General features: G+C 38.8%; 1 protein-coding gene across 4 annotated transcripts in view; it reads right to left on the minus strand.

The window, feature by feature from the left end:
• The window catches only part of ANO4 (anoctamin 4), a 227,228-nt gene that overhangs the window by 25,712 nt on the left and 184,255 nt on the right, over window positions 1-17,261 (minus strand). For all 4 annotated transcript variants that reach the window (XM_072036113.1, XM_072036105.1, XM_072036106.1 and 1 more), the window contains 4 exons: window positions 16,754-16,814; window positions 11,299-11,381; window positions 5,139-5,279; window positions 2,601-2,765 (listed from right to left, as the gene is read on the minus strand). In XM_072036113.1, the coding sequence (XP_071892214.1) occupies window positions 2,601-2,765; window positions 5,139-5,279; window positions 11,299-11,381; window positions 16,754-16,814 (450 nt within the window). The remainder of the gene's footprint in view (window positions 1-2,600; window positions 2,766-5,138; window positions 5,280-11,298; window positions 11,382-16,753; window positions 16,815-17,261) is intronic.

Genomic DNA, 17,261 nt, shown 5'->3' on the forward strand with positions numbered 1-17,261 from the left:
AACAGATTTTTGTTGCCTTTGGTGTAAAACGTTTTGATTCAAGTAATGAAAAAGATAGTTTCTTCTAGGTTTAAAAGCATCTCCTTAGGGCAACTGCAAAAGTGCTAAATGTCTGGATGGTTTATATCTTGAACCCAGCAGGGAGTAGGCTATTTTATAAATGTACATTGCTCTGTGGATGTGGGTATCAAACCTGTATGTTGTTGCTGTTCCTCGTGGAACAGTAAGACTGCACTAGAGATTCTCTTAACAGCATTTGGACCAGATTACCTGCTACCGCAGTTTACCACTACTCATCCCAAGGGATCTCCTTAAGGATTATATAGTTCATATTTTCTATTTACAGTGTCACTGGAATTAACAGCTTTTATTAACCTAAGTAAAGCCAATGATTGTTCCCAGGTCAGGCAGCATGACTGTCTGAGTGATCTTACGCTTGAAGGTCAGATCATTCTGTCATGATGGATGACGCATCAATGTATTTACCTAGCTCTCAGAGCATGCAGTCTAGAACTTACTTGTGCTCTGTACCTTTCCCCTGATGATTAGAGAGGTTGTCAGCTTGTATTAGAATCACCGGCTGTTTTCCAGGCTTCCTAGTAGTGAATTCCCTACTGTTATATATGTCTTGGTCCATTCTGGTTTTATTATGCTGTCTTAGCTTTCTCTACTGCTGTTTTTCTTGAGTCACAGTTTGTACACAATTCAACTACCTGGTTGCTGATGGGAAAAAAAAGATTTTTTTTTTTTTCAAAAGAAACTGCACTACTGTCCTTCAGTAAACTACATTCATCCATCATAGGAAGTGAGGTTTTATGTTTGTAACTCCTCTGACTAATGCAGCTAATGCAGTTTCATATTTTGGGGATCTTTTGTTTCCATGAGTGATATCCAGTTCTAAGGATATGGTGCCTATTGCATGGCAATGTGCACAAAGCTTAAGGAATCCATCTTTGCAGTGCTCTATTAATTTAATATATTTTGGGAAATAAAACAGTTTCTCAAAAGGCAACCTCAAGCCATCCCTCAATATTTTAAAAATTTCTCTAAGCTGTAGAACTCTTTGAGAACCAAGTATTTTTGTTTGTGCAATATTGCTTTGTTGCTGCTTCACTGCATATAAAATGGCTTATATTGAGAACTTGGAAACAGATGCTGTACTGACATAGATATATACAGTTTTCTTTTTATTTCTTCTATGCTTATTGTGTGCTCTATGTAGATTAAAGAAAATCCCCCAAAGCTGCAGATAACAAACAATAAATCAAAAATAGCATAAAAGAAGAGAGCCCTCAGTACAAATTCAAAGAGAATTAACAGCTTCCACCTCTTCTTTCTGCCCTTTCTCAGCCTATTGTCCCACCCTACGGGAAGCGTAGTCAACAATTCTTGATAGACTGTTCTAATCGCCAATCCAGTCTTGCCTATGACAAGGGAGAAGTGAAGCCCTGCCACAACGCTTCTTGGAACCTACTGCTGTATAAAAAATGGGCTGTTTGAATTATTTTTTAGATGATGGAAATGCTTGGGTATTGCACAGATATGAAAAAAATTTCCAAGCCAGTCCTTGTAAACATGCAGGCCTGAAATAACATCTTGTAATTCCTCTATAAATTTCCCAGGTAAGTCAGCATATGTTCTGAAGCAAAGCCTAACATGCTTTTGACAGAAGACTCTTGCCATTGAGTGGGCAGAGATACTCCAGTACCTGGATGATTTGTAGGCTGATTCCTCCTCTCCCTTAAAATGCAGTCTTATAATGACAGTTAACAAAACACACTTAACTGAGAGTAAAAGGCCATACATTTCTTGCCAAGATCAATTAACAGAAGGCACATTGCTACCACAGCAGTATCTGCATCTTGATGGGAGGATGAAACTCTTCCCCTATTTAGTCTATAGTAAATTCTCTTACTGGGACTGTTGCTACCTGGAAATGCCCAAGCGCAGTTCCAAACCATTTCACACATTCACAGTAGGCTAACTTCAGCCAGCGAGCAACCCCTTCCCCCCAAATGCACCTAGATCACATCTCTGCTGCTGTCACCTTGAAAAGGCCATAAGCAGCTCATGGAACAAGTCATGTCTGCTCAAGCCTCATGAAGCTTTCACCCCTTCTGCATATGGGCATTGTATCTGTACATTCTGTACATGCATATCCTGACTGGTGCTAACATGAAAACTGAAGCTGAAATAACATAAATTAATTCAAATAAGAGCTACACTTGGTCAAAGTATTTAAAAAAGAACAACCAAACACTTATTAAAAACAAGGATATTGATTAAACAGGCTGAAACCTGCAAACATGAAAAAGGAAAAAAAAAAAAAAGAGGCAAAGGATAAAACAGAAGCATGGATATGTCTTCCTAAAACATTTTTTTTAGAACAATCAAACATGCTTTACTTAATGTATTGGTTTCAGAATTGTACTTCACATAAGTGTTGACATGTCCATGAACAAAATTGTCATGTCCAGTTTAGCAAGGCATCGTGTAACCTCTGTTTCTGCTGAAGTCAGGATTTGAAAGTATTCAGTACTCTGCAGGCTGAGATATCTACCAATCTGGTGACTCACTTTGAATGTATGAGTTCTACTCACCACATTCAGTAGCATGATAATGCAAAAGTTGATGCACACTGCAGTCCCTGTAGTTGCAACCTGAGAGTTATTCCTGATTAAAGCCCACTTAAAGGCAGCAAAAGTGCTGACAGTCACAACACGGTAAATAACAATGCCAAAAACAGCAGCAATCACCACACATATCTGAAGGAGGAAAACAAAACAAAACAAAACAAAAAAAGAGAGAGATAGAACAGGCGTAAACTTTTTTTTTTTGAAACTGAAAACCATACCAATGAAAAGAAAGGCTTGAAATACAAATCAACTTTGGTTCTAGAGAAAAGTTTCAACTTGAATATTCCTCTTATTGTGGATTCCTTTTTATTTCCATAATGCAAAATACCTATAAAGTCATATTAAAATAATTTTTCATTTTAAGCATTTTCTTGACCAATGTATCTGCTCCACAGCATTCATGTGGAAAACAGTATTGCCAGCTCTGGGAACTGGGAATTTGTCTTACATGTATGTTTGACAATGTACAAAGGCTATTCTCAAACCAATATCCCAGTGTGATGATGCTGTATCTGGGGTGCAATTTGTGCTTCACACTTGCAGGAAAAAATGTCTCCATTTGTAAGCACTGCCTCAGCAGCAACCCTAGCAAGCTCCTCTTGCAAGCTGTTTCTTGTTGCAGTTCTGGAAAGATTCTGTCTGGGGAAGGTAACAAATTCAATTGCCCTGGTAATTTCTTCTCTGATGAGTCTTTCAGCAAATGTGACAGTTATAATGTGAGAGCCATGCAGCTGAGCCAGCCTGTTAAATCACTTGATGTTCCATATGCAACAGTTGAGCACTAAATGACAACTGTTTTCCATCGTGACCAATTTATGTCACAGTTTAGCAAACCACCTAAAGGACAAACAGTTGGGAATTAGTATGGGTGACGCATCTCGTACAATTGCTGACACAGTACCCGTTAGCTATCTTATTACAACAGGGAGAGTTTCTTCAGTAGAAGACAGATAGTACTTCCAAAAGCTAGATGTATACTGAAGTTATGCAAAAACAACTTAAACCTGTCAAAACCAACACATATCTAAGGTAATTAAATGGGAACAATGATTTTGAAAATATTAAGTGCTAATCAAGCTGTTTTCATATGTTATTAGTGACAACACTGTTTGACATAATCACAGCGCAGAAGAACAAAAAAAGTTAGGTGTGTGTGAATGTGAAGGGGCAGTTTATTAGATTCTTTGCTACCACACTGGCAGCACACAGAAACATTGCAGAGTTACCGAGTTAGAGGATTGCCTCTGGATTCCCCGCACAGAGCCAAGAAGAAGGATCCCTTTCCTTTGGTAACATGGAAGCACTGATCCAGTTGAAGCTGTATTTATAACTGCACTGTCAATGCTGTGAGATTTTGAGAAAAGCTCTGACTTGAAGTTTTGGTAAGCACATCTCCTGTGCTTAAAACTATTCTTTTTAATGGATATTTTTTACATAAAAGGGGAAAAATCATTATTTTTCTAATTGGAAGCCCATGCTATGCCAACATTAAAAAGTATCTTCAGTGAAAATAATCCTTGTCTTGTTTCAAGGACTATTACGGAGACAATTTGTAGAGCATGAAATTCAGGACAAGGCTACTCTCTCTAGCAGTTTGAGTAAGATCTACCACTAGGCCAAGAAGATTAATGAATGTCTTTTCAAAGGGCGAAATTTTCATCTTTTTTTTTTCAAAAAAAGAAGAAAGTATATATATATACACACATATATACAAAAAAAACAAAATACAGAAATACACCTGGAAAAGCACTAGTAAATGTCCAAGTTGATGACAACTGTGTTTTCAAGACAATACTACTGCTACTGCTGTCTGTGAATACTAGTGAATAACAGATTCAGAAAAGTTAGGGGATAGGGAGCATTTTAGCAGAAATGCTTGCTGCTCTGTTAGGAGAGACTTCACTGAGACTCCACTGATGCATACAGATTTGTAGTTTGGAAGAGGGAGAGAGGCCTTATTTTAGACAAGGAACTTCAATTTCTCTGTTTCAACTGCACTAGGAATAAAAGCCCTCTTTTCTTACCTCTGCAGTACACTGAAAAAATAGAAGATACAAATATCTTTAAGCACTTTAGGCACCTAAGCTAAGTTCTCTGTAGAGTGAACAACTGACTCCCCCATGGCACCTCTCCATCACTCCGCACTATCTACATGGGGAGGGTAAGGAAATTCAGTCAGCTGAAGTTGGTTCCTAAATCTGATAATGTCACTACTCCAGCACTTGTGTAGTCACACATCGCCTATGCATATAGCCTTAGCAGTACTCCTGAATCTGGACCTTGAAGGAAAGATTTAACTAACTGCGAGACTCAGCAAAGAGTAAACTAGTGTGGGACTTAACAGAAACTCGGGATATTTGCTCTGTACAGATTTTCAGTCAGCAGTAAACATGATAGAGCTTATTGCTCTTTCAGTCATATCCAGTATCTCCATGCTCTCTCATCAGAGATAATGTTACTTTGTATTATTTTAAACAGGAAAAGAAATAAAAGTTCTCAAACCATAAAAAATATTCCAGATGCAGAAACAATGAGTCTGCTGCATTTATCTGCAAATGCTTGATAAGGCTCTGGCTTCCCGGATATGGGGTTCATTCGCTCTTTCTTGGAGTACTTGGCTTCAAACTGCGGGCGTATTTCCTCCTAGAGAACAGAGAGACAATGTTCATGTACAGTACAGCTAGGAAAGATCCTGACGTCAGATAATTTTTTCAGATCACTGTTAATGAGAATTATACCTTGGAATTCAGTAGCCGGCACAGATACTATAAAAGCTGAGCTGGGAAATCAGCTATCTGTCATGAAGACACTATATCCATAAAACCATATTGGAATCATTTAGTAAACTCCCCGATTGACTACTTATCTAAACAATACCTTTTCAAACTATATGACTGCAAGCCATGTCATTTCAAAATTGCTATCACAGGGCTTTCCAGACTAGCATTATCCTATTGATACTGGAACTTTACAACGATGATGGGAGGCTGCTTCATTTTCCAAACCCAATTGCTGTTTGTTCAGCAGTCAGGTAACAGCAGCAGAAGACTTTCATTATTTAGAGAGGCCATGCCATCCAGCAGAACTCAATTCCTTTTTAGCTTGGACAATACCAATAGCAGGAGCAGCTTTCAGCAGCAGAAATTTTAAGTCCTGCTTTGCTGTAATACTCTCTTCCAAAATGAAACATGGGGATTTTTTAGACTGCGACTTGGTTACATCTATTTACAGCCACGTTAGAAGACAGGGTTCAGCTGACACTGCATAGTTTTCAGCTGCAGTACAGCTCCCCCCCTGCCTTGCCATCCAGCAGGTTCACCACCACCAGCCTGTCCTGGCTTGTCCTGGGCCACCTCTCCCAAGCCTGACATCAGGGATGCTGCCAGAGATGAGAGCAAACAACAGGCTGCTGGGATGGACTCTGACAGCTGCTGACAGACCATACACATTGAATCGAGTGTTACAGTGCTCTGGTACATGCTGGAGAACTGGCTCATCGTACAGCTGGCTATGAGGAAGAACAGAGGCACCTCTCAACTGCCTTTGCAGTTTTTCTGCCAGGCCTCTGCTGTGCATTTTGTTGTAACAGTTAAGAGCCCAACGCACCGATTTCATTCACTTCCAACACTTCAGCTGCTCTTAATTGAACTTTTCCTGACTGAAAGTTATTGATTATGGCTATAGGTTAATCATTCTAAAAGCTTACAAATGAGCAGACCTTAAATGGCTACATTGAAACTAGTGAATGGTAGTTGCTCATGCAAGACTTTAAAATGTGAATAAAAATAAGATATCCTAAAATCCTACATCCTTTTAATAAAATTCCTCTGGGAAAAGAAAAAAGTCTCAATCTCAGTCTGAAGTTTTGAAGGCACCTTCTCAATACCCTTAATTTCCAAATTCAAACAGCGATCTGGTAACATGCTATTTAAATAAAGATGAGAGTCATGTATGTTTGGCTGCAATGTTTGTCTAACTATGTGCTTGAGGGAACTAGCACTACATTAGCTAGTGGCTGAGCTAGACAAGCTAATATATCTTTTCCCTATGATTAAACACAGACAAAATTTTGCACGTGTAAAAAAAAAAAAAAATAAAAAAATTGAGACTGCAACATGGCACACAGGAAATAAGCATCGGAACTTTGGCAGAGCAACACTTATTTGGGGTATACACAAAGGCAAAGCATGTTTCTGTGGAGGCAGGGTACTACCTTGCTCTTATTCTGCCCTGCTCACATTGTTTCTGCCATATCAGGGCAGAAGGCTGTTGAGAAGATGAGAATCTAGCAGGAGAAACAATACAAGTAATATTACCATGTGCCCAGGGACATCCAAAAGGACAGAGTGTGATGGCATTGAAGCAGGGCACTCAAGAATTGAGCTCTGCAGATTGTGGAAGGGCTCTGCCAGCTGACCCACTGAGCAATATGCAAGAAACCCTTTCTTTTCTGCAGCCCTCTCTAAGCCAAGGCCTGATTACATTTTACGATCTGCGCTATAAGGAAGCTTTCTTACTGTACACACCTGTCCATAAATCTAGGTATCTTCTACAATCTCCAGTCAATTCAGATAATGCAAATGCAAATGCTATTTTTAGAGATAAATCTCCACACAGAACTGAAACTCTGGCATGAACCTTCATACCTGTAAATGACACTCAGCAATGCTGAGCACAGCTTTGGGAAGGAAGCAGACAGTTCTATATCTGCCTCACATTAACAATATACAGAAAGTGACACTGAAGAAAAGGAAGAGTGCACTGCAAATAGTGACAGAAACCATATCTCAGAGTCCAGGAACACAGTGCAGTTGGTTTCTTGCTGCACACCCCAGGCAAGACCCTGTTACTGTCGATGTTTCCCACCTTGCATCTCATTTACAAGGAAAATAAATATAGATATGCAGGGCTGAAGGAGGCAGTACACATTGTGCCCATGTCCCCATACTGAGGGACCCAGACACTCCAGGGGCTGTGGCATGCCCTCCTTTGGTGAAAAGCTAAAGTGGTCAGGCATTCACAAGGTCATGTACGAGAAAAATTTGAATTCTCCTTCCTGTCATCTTAATTGCTTGATATTTTTTTTTTTCTATTTCAATCTATTGTTGTTAGGAATTAGCAAATTTCCTATTGTAGCAGAACATTTTTCAATTTGACAATGAAAATTGAAGGAAGCAAAAGCTGGAGATGGCAGCTAATTTTAATAAAAACAACAATTTTCATTAATAGAAGCTTGTGACTTAGAATGGTAATTAGGACTGTTTAATTGATTTCTGTGAAATATCTAATAAAAGAAGTTGGCTCAGTTTGTCCAGTGCTAACTGAATGGAATGAAGAGAAGAAATCTAATTGTCAGAGATTTTATTAGAAAGAAGCATTTTTAGGAGTAACATTTCATCTTATGGAGACAAAGTTTCATTGACATATCACTGACATATACAACATCATGATAAACTCCACATGATGCGTCTTTTTCAATCTGAAGACATGTTTCAATAAAACAGGCTGTTCTTCTTCCCTCCTTCTCAAACATGCATCATTCAAATTCTCTCTCTCTCACTCTTTTTTTTTTTTTTTTTTTTTTTCCACAGAAGAAATCATTCTGGTTTCTGGAATATCAAATACGGACTAATGTGTACTGCCTTAGACCAGACCTTTCTGCAGAAGAGCTACTCTAGATTTCTTTCCGCAATATATCCTTTTTTTTTCAGGAGGTTTATGAGTTCTTCCACAAGTGAATTCTTGTAGAAATCCAATCTTTCCTACTCCAAGTATATATTGTCCTGTTTATCCCAGATATAGAAAGGGGATTAACAAAAAAAACCCACCAAAGTCTGAATCTTGATCACTGGGACAATGACAGCAGAGCCACCCATGGAACTAAGTCTCCTTTGTGAAGGCCATGGTTTTCAGGTCATCCTGCTTGCAGCTGAAGGCAATTGCAAAGTGAAGGTGGACTTTGAACCACAGAAAAGGGAAATAAACTCAACACTTCTTCACCTGGGGACACGTGCCTCCAAATCTGTGACTGTGTTGGGGTCAATGTCCAGCAAAGAGCCCGGTGGAAAAGGAAAAGTGCATTATCTGATACTTCTAGGAGATAAGTCAGTGATCAGTAGAGCTGACCTGAAAGCAGGAACCTTTTTGTGTTGTGCAGCAGTGTTTGGCACTGGCAGCTGTAGCATCTCCAGAGAAGACACCTCTGGGAGGCAAGCAGCTCCCACCTCTGGGACCCCCCTGCACGTTGAACAAAGCAGAAGGGAGGAGATGATGTCTCAAATGACAACTGGATACTTATTGGAATGTTTAACCTCTAACTCGGGAGAGAAAGTACCATCTGGCACACTGCTTCTGAAAGGCATCTGCTTCCTGCTGTAGAGACCGACAAAGCTCCCTCCAGAATGGCTCAGTGAATAACTGTGGCGCAGGTACACTCAACACTGCCCCAAGATACATGATTACAGCCTTGTTGACAGACCTCACTGGTAAAAGCCTGGTGTGAGAAAAAAGGACCAGCTGACCATCCAGAGGGACCAGGTGTCCTCTGAAAATCACAGATATGCATATGCTATTCTGCAGGCCAGACTGTAATAATATGTCAGTGGGACACAAACATGTCTTATCAAAAGTAATGTTATTTGACCAACATCATAAAACAAATGCATCACATTTCTAAGAGGATAGTTTCAACTACAAGAAGCTTGGTCAGTCTTTATGACCAGAAGAGAAAAAATCAAACTCTATTGCTTGCCTTCTGTCTTTTCAGTTATTCCAGCTGATGGGATGGCTGCCTTTTTTTTTTTTTTTTTTTTTTTTTTTTTTTTTTTTTCCCTAAGACATAGACATGGTACTGCTTTTAGAAATCAGAGAGAAAATCTTACATAGGAAAACTTTCCTCCAGCCTCTGCAAGAGGACAAGAACCTTCAGTGGCAGTAGCAAGGTTAAAAATAGAGCTGTGGGCATGTGCATGAAGAGGAGAGGGAAACAGAATAAGGACTGGTCCTGAATGGGTTTGGACCTGTGGTGCACACTCCTAAGAAAAAAGCTCTTCTGAGCCTTACCATGGCAGACAGATATTGCTTAGTACTATTATTACAGGAAAGAATAAAAAAAAAAAAAAGAAAAAAACGAAAAAGAAAAATGAAAAAAAAAAAGAAAAAAAGAAAAAAAAAAAAAAGAAAAGAAAAAAGAAAAGGAGAAAAGAAAAAGAAAAGGAAAAGTAAGGCATCACCTAAAGATAACTTTACTAGGGAATCCAGTATTTGTAAATAAACTGACAATAAAAAAGGAAAATTTGGATAGATGGCTTTATAAATCTGCATAAATCCCAATTCCAGGAAGCTTAAATGGCAAAAGGTGCAGACATATAACAGCCCATTCCATGACTGTCTGCCTGCCGGACCAGTCTTCCTGGGGAAAAAAATAAATGACTTGGTGGTGTATTTTTTCAGTCCAAAGGTTTCTTCTCCTTGTGGGAAACTGAACTGGAATCCTGTCCTGACTTAAAGTTTGATATATCTGTATTCTGCTCTACCTGCCAGCAGCAGCAGTGGCCTTTTTGCCAAGAGGGACAAGATCACTGCAGTTCAATGGTGATCAACATCTGAAGCTCAGGCAGGACTGTCTCGGTGTCCTCTCTCTGTTACTCATCAGCATTGGCAAGAGCAGGCTGCTAATCTCAGGAGAGGTACATCTGTGTTCTCTAAATATACCAGAAAAGTCCTGAAGTGACCAAGACTTGGCAGCATATGTGCACAAATACTGATATTCTTGTTGATATAAAGAAGCCAGTATCTAGTTGTGTAAGTTATTTCACTTCAGGTTCTTGGCTTATTTTCTTATTCATTAAACATTTCAAAAAAATAAATGAACAAACAAACTAACAAACCAAAAAACCAACAAAAACAAACAGACAAACCAAATTAAAACAAAAACACACAGACACAAAAAACATCCTACCAGCAAATGAGCAATTGTACCATGTCATGGCCTCAGTGAACGACATTGCCTCACAGAGAAAAAGCACATAACTCAGAAGTCTGTTTCTCTGCTGGCAAGACGAGTGAAAAAGATTTTTTTTTTTTCCACGAAGGCAACAATATAGAAGTTCACCTATATTCATAGCAGTCCAGCAGTCTCTTACAGTCCCTCCATGAACTTCAGTACAGTCTCCGCGGAGTAAGCAAACTGTGGACACCTGTACATCCAAATCCCACTCAAGGAACACTTTTCCTGCCACACCCACAGACTCTTGCTTTTCTCCTGCACAATAAAACCTGCTAGTTCACCTCAGATATCAGTTCTCAGTCCCAGGAGCATGGTGTTCCTTTCTAGTAACCACCATGGGAAATTATTAAGACTGCTTTTCACTGTTTGCTGCTTAAAGGGATTTCTTCTGCCAGCTGGGAACGAATTAAGTGCATTGAGTTGGTTTATCTCCATCAGTTTGGATTTACAGAGGTGTAAAAGAGAGGCTGATTTGCCATGGGGAAAGTTTCTTCACATTCCGGAGGAAACATCTAAGGAAAAAAATGCTTATTCTCTAGTTTATGAAGTTTTGAAGAATGAATTAAAAATAAATCCAAAAGAAAAATGTTCTTATATTTTTAACCAAATCTTTTTTGTATTAATGATTAGAGAGTACATTTTTTTAATACAAACCTCTTCTTCTTCCCAGTCTATCAAGTCCCAGTCATAAGCAATTACTGCTCGTCTTCTTTTCCAAAACTCCAGAAAAACAGTGGCTGAAGCAAACAGAAAAACAAAAACAAAAACAAAACCACACAGAATTGTTATTAAGACTAGAAAATGTTAAGTACTATCACAGAACTGCTGAATGAAGCTGTTGCATTATTTTCATCTCTTTGCATAAAAGGGTTCTTTTGAACAGGAAATCAGGCTGATGATCAAAACTGCTTTCAAAACGTATTGCTTTCTAAGGATTACTCTGCTTGTGTCAAGTATGATTGAGGCTTTAGAGAGTTCACTTAGTGCTAAATGAAAATGTTTAATTTCTAACCAACCAAGGGAAGACTCTCAAAAAAATAAAATTGTTCCTGTGAGTCATCATTACTAAACACAGCAGACTTCTGATGAAGCTAAATGCTTACAGAGGCTACTGTAGATTAAGAAGTAACTTTCCTTCTTTGAAGATGATTTAAAACACACAGGAAATGGAATCCAGGGGAAGCCTATTCAGGTGAATGTGCAAATCTGCTGACTACTACTGAAGAAAATGGAATATTGTCTTACACTTTTCTAACCCAGATGATGTCTTTTACCCTACATGACTGTGTATATGTAGTGTGTCACACAGCTGACAATTAAACATTCTGTGCTGAATAGCATTTAATGACAGAGTTCAAGATGCTGTAATATGCTTGTACATGACTGCTTCATTTTGTGATGGAAAGAACAACCACAGAAGCTTTCAGTCATCCAATCATACATTCATATTCTGGAGATTAATACTGAATGACTATTTATGGTTAGACTTTTTAAAATTTATTTTGTTAAAAGAATATATGAGCTCCCACTGTGAGGTTTAGCTCTTGCATTTACTGCTCAGTGAAAAGCATCTGACTGATACCCATGAAGAACATAAACCTTTTTGTTCATGAACTAGGACAGTATCTGCTGTAACAGCATCATGATAGCCTGGCAATATGTCCCACATCCAATCCTAAAAGGATCTCCTTAATGGACCATCTGCCTTACTGCAGCATATTGATAATGACATGCTAAGCACTGGAATAAGTTTGGTGAATTTTTTTAGCCAGGAAGAATTATTATAATTTAACGTATCAGTCAGTGCAGCTAAGATATGCTTAGAAAATGAACACTGCAAGCAGATCAGGTAAGATCAAAAATCATGTTTAAGGAGGTAGTTTTTTGGTTTGAAGGCATTTTCATATATCATGCCATCCTCATTCTGAAAGCTGTAGTCTTGTTACTGTAGGTAACCGGCTACTTTAATATAATCAAGGGAGACATTTAATCTCCTGATCTCCTGATGTCTATATCATAGACATAGATAATGGCTATGACATTTTACAATAATTGCATTGTTGGATCAACAGGTTGGGATCAACAAAACTACTAAGTGCTAATGAGGCTCTGCTGCTGCTGCTGCTGAACCACCACATTGATTCATTCCTTGACTTGTCTTCTGCTGGAGCTGCTTCTCTCCTATCAGCTCATGCTGATTTATTTTGTACAGGCTAAGCAAGTAGCCCTGCCCTTTTTGGAGTTCTGGGAGAAACAAATCTGATTGACTACCCCCACTCTGCTTCCATACCAAAAAGCATCTGGAAACAGAACTTCAGTGGGTGTATGAGAACACAGGCCTGAACCTCTCAGATACATCTATGACAAATTATACTTACTTTCTTTCTTGTTTTTCACTCACCTGTAGTGAGGACTCTATTCATACTATATTTAGAATATTTAGCACCTGTCAGAGTTAGTATGTGCAGCTCCTGAAGCTTCTTTTGAAAGCTATTTTCCAATCATTAAGTATAAAGTAGGATGATCTCTACAGCTCTGTTCTTGCTTTTGCTGTACCACACTTCCCTCTATCCAGGTCATATGCACTTTTGCCTTGCTAGATATTATAAAATGTGCTATTAATAATCTTCTTTGATTGTTTCACTGTACTACTGATGTCTTCTCAAAAGTATCGCATTTTTTTTTGTATATTATTTTTGGTCTTTAGAGATCAGCCTTGCAACTCAAACTTCAGCATCCACTCGAATAAACATCTCTCTTAATATCACCTTCCCTGATGCTTTTGAACCAAGTTATGATCTTGTCTAGTAATGCAAATGGCCTTTTGCAGCAAATAGCTTAGTTCTGACTTTCTTTCAGAAATTCTCTCCCTACTGTATTTAAGAACACCTTTTAATATATCTCTTCTCACCTTTAGAATATGTTCAACATGCCAATACTACTTCTAAAGGACCTCCTTAAATTCTATTTCCTCAGAGAGCACATCAATGTGAATGTTTTATGCTAGAGGCAGGGTTTTTAGGAATGCAGTATCTTTTATTAGACCAGCTGATATATTTAGAAAAATGTTTTATGTTGGCATTTCTTATTGCATGGAAAAAAAGTGTTAAATTTTTCATGTAAGGCCTTTTTTCCTCTCCCGATTTGCCTTTCAGCAAGTGTTCTAATGCTACCTCCTTTATCAAAGGAAACAAGCTTGTAGATAGACAAGAAGAGATTATAAAAAGGACTTTTCTTGCATCCCATAGTCCTCCAAAGATATGCAGAGGAATATACCAACATCAGTCCACTGTGTCTCTAGCAAAGCATTAGAAATGATAAGTAGTTGGACTTTCTAGTTGAACTTTGCTGTTGAGCTTCAGGCAATGTCTAGACAGTGACATCTTTGCACTGGCTTTTTCCAGTACTAGATAAGCAAAAGCTTCTTCCAACTGGAAAAGCAAAAACTACTTTTGTCTGGCTTTACAACAGTATAGTGGAAGCCAAATGATTTACCTTTTTTCCTTTTTTTTTTTTTTTTTTTTTTTTTTTGAGATGCATTTTATTTCTATTTATAAAGAAAGCAGGTAGCCTGCTTTGTCCTTCAACTAAAGATGACTTTAGAATAAAAGGAAGAAAACCAACTTTTTCTTCAAAGAAAGCCCAACCATGCCTGGTTTCTGAAACCCCCATGCAAATGGCTGAGACTTCTCCCTCAGGATGGGATACCAATGAGAAGTACCACTGAGAAATACCAATGTATTTAAAGACAGTGAGAAAAGGTTCTTTAGATAATAAGGCAGTGGCACAGCCATCATCATTTTGTATGTCACTCTCTGTCAAACGGGATCATCTAGAAGGCTAAACTTTTCTTAGCCAATTTGTCACCCGCTTGCCAGTTGCTTCACTCTGACAGAAAAATCATTTCCATGATCAAAATGCTATCATTGCTTCTTCTCTTCTCCTGCGATTTACTGAAATGATGGTAATGCCTGCAACTGCCAGTAGGCTTACTGCAGATTGAGAATCTATGTAAGACAGGAGGTCAGCCAACTCATAAACACAGGACAATAAAATCACTGAGAAGTATTGTTTTCCTTATTCTAATGCAGATATAGCCCTAACTGTATTGAGAATATCTCCATAATCTCACTGTTGTCTCAGCCAAGTGTTACTCAAGGGACTAGATTTTGGGTGGAGCCATAGCATTGGACCATTCCCCAAACCATCACCCTATACTCACACCCTTCTTCCTGTTGCTGCCTCTATATCCCTCTGGGTGGTAAGCTCACAAGCATAGTGTAATCTGACAAAAGTGGGGGAGAAAGTCCTTGTCCTAGCCACTGTCCTATAGTCTCTTCTCCATTAGCCAAAATACACATAGGACAACTTTTATTGTATTTTTTACTTTCTTCCCTGTGTGCTTAGGTGCTGGAGATGCATGGATGGGCAGTGCAATCCCCAGACCTGACAGGCTGGTGGGAAGACAACCCCCAAGGGCACTGGGGCTTGTAGTCTGACAGTGATGCCTAAGAAGAGAGAAGGAGAAGCTGGCCTAAGTGGGGTGCAGCTTCTATCAACTAGAGCTAGGAGAGAGAGAAAGCCTGCTCAACTAGACATGCTCAGCTGGCCCAGCCTTCTCCAAGACATGGGAGACAGCAGGCATGGCTACCTGAGTAAGGGACTTCCCTTCCCTAGAGCTGCTTTTTCCCTGTTTATGGACAGTGCTAAGACATAGGTGCACAGTTGTTTCCAGGAAGCAGTGTTACTACTAAAGAGGAACAGAAACAGTGGTGCAAAAAGCTTCACTCCAAAGACACACCAACAATTACAAACAGTGGTATTCTGCTAACCTGTCAATTTTCCTATCTGAGATGAAAGTCCCTGTCTTGGAAACTCTCATTTTTCATGAGCATATAGAGAAAGAGATTGGAAAAGCTAGGTATGCCCCTCAAAATTTCTTTAAGGCTTGACTTAGAAATTTTTGGTGATGTTTTGGTGATGTTTTGGTCATGTTAGAGCTCTAGTGGAGCTCTAAAGCAAAGCTGGAAATACCAAGGAGAAACAAAAAATCTGTACATTCTGTGGGTTTTTCCCTCAATATAACTTGTGATATTTTAATAGCATCAATATTACATGAAATGTCATGAATAGGCTTGATTAGAATATGACTTAATTCAATTAGTAGACTTACACAAAAGCATAGTTTTGGAGGAAGGAGCTGAGAGACCACTAAACTAATTTACATGTATCTTCTCTGGTCGGCTCTGGCACTGTCTTTTGGATCTCTCTTGCAGTTCAGTAAGGAGATTCACAGATTAAAATGGAGATTATAAAAATTAATTTGACACCTTTCCCTAGCAGTTTAAGATGTGAATAAGAACTGGAAAACAATGACAAGGTCAGGATATCTCAAGTACCTGGAGTTGTGAGATGGAAGCCATTGGAGCACCTCATTAAGCCATTTTCTAAAGATGTTAGCCTTTTCTCAAGACAGTGTAGTAGCAGCAAAACATCTTGGCATGCTCAGGGCATGTTTGAAAGACTTTATGTGTTGCCAGAAATTACTGTTTCTTCTCTTCAATTCTGCCTACAAGGCTACAGTAGGCAAAGTAGTTGAGACAAAACCAGAACTGTCCTATTGGCAAAATTCAGCCTCCATCACAACAGTTAGACCAATTATGGATCAGTTTATCATTCAACTAATTTTCAATTTATTTCATCAGATTTTTGCTTTGATAACAACCAGCTCAAATGTGTTTAAGCTTTACTGCCTTTCTGAAGGGAAGATAAAACAATACATTAACACATTTAAGTGCAGACAGTAAACTGGGCTTTCGTAAGCTAAGTATTAGCAGGCCCCCAAAACACACAGAAAAACAGAATATTATTCTACCTGCACAGACACTGTATGTTGCATACTTTTTTTTTTTTTTAATTAAAATGATTAAAACATTAAAAAATGATTTCAATCATTCCCATATTCCTTGTGCAAAAACAGAAAATAAGCGAGCCTGTATTTTTTTCCTCAGTGTCTAAAAACGTGTGCTGGAAATTACAAAGACCTATGTTGCATCACAAGGTTTATGAAAAGCATTCTGCAGTCACTCATATTAAAACAAAAACTTACCCCACACTGCCATGAAAACAGCAAAAAAGACAGTAGCTCCATTGTCAAAAAGGTGTGTTACCTGATGGGGATATTAATAATCTGATCAATTTATGATAATATGGCTTTATTTTCTATTTTCCCCTAGTAAAATTAGCACAATCATGAGTGCAGCTGGCCTGACAATCCTGAGGACTGAAAGCCTTCCCTTGATGTATGACATGCACCTGTCAATGAACTCCATATCAATTGACTAGTCACCAGCCTGGCCCGGAACTCACCCCTGCCAACAGTAAGCATGAGCATAATTTCAGACCCAAAGCATTCATTTTATGGAGCCACTTACAAAGGATGGATCATAAGATAAAAGTTGATGCCAAGGACACCGTAGCACATGCATCTAGGATGTGACCTCTGGGATTGCTGAATCTGTAAGTGCAAATTGCATTCAAGTGTTTTACAGCCCAAACTGAGTCCTTGTAAAAGACAATGGATGTTAACATTGGCTGAACTTGATCTGTCCTTTGAA

This window comes from Anas platyrhynchos, chromosome 1 (assembly GCF_047663525.1).
Source record: "Anas platyrhynchos isolate ZD024472 breed Pekin duck chromosome 1, IASCAAS_PekinDuck_T2T, whole genome shotgun sequence".
Lineage (NCBI taxonomy): Eukaryota > Metazoa > Chordata > Aves > Anseriformes > Anatidae > Anas > Anas platyrhynchos.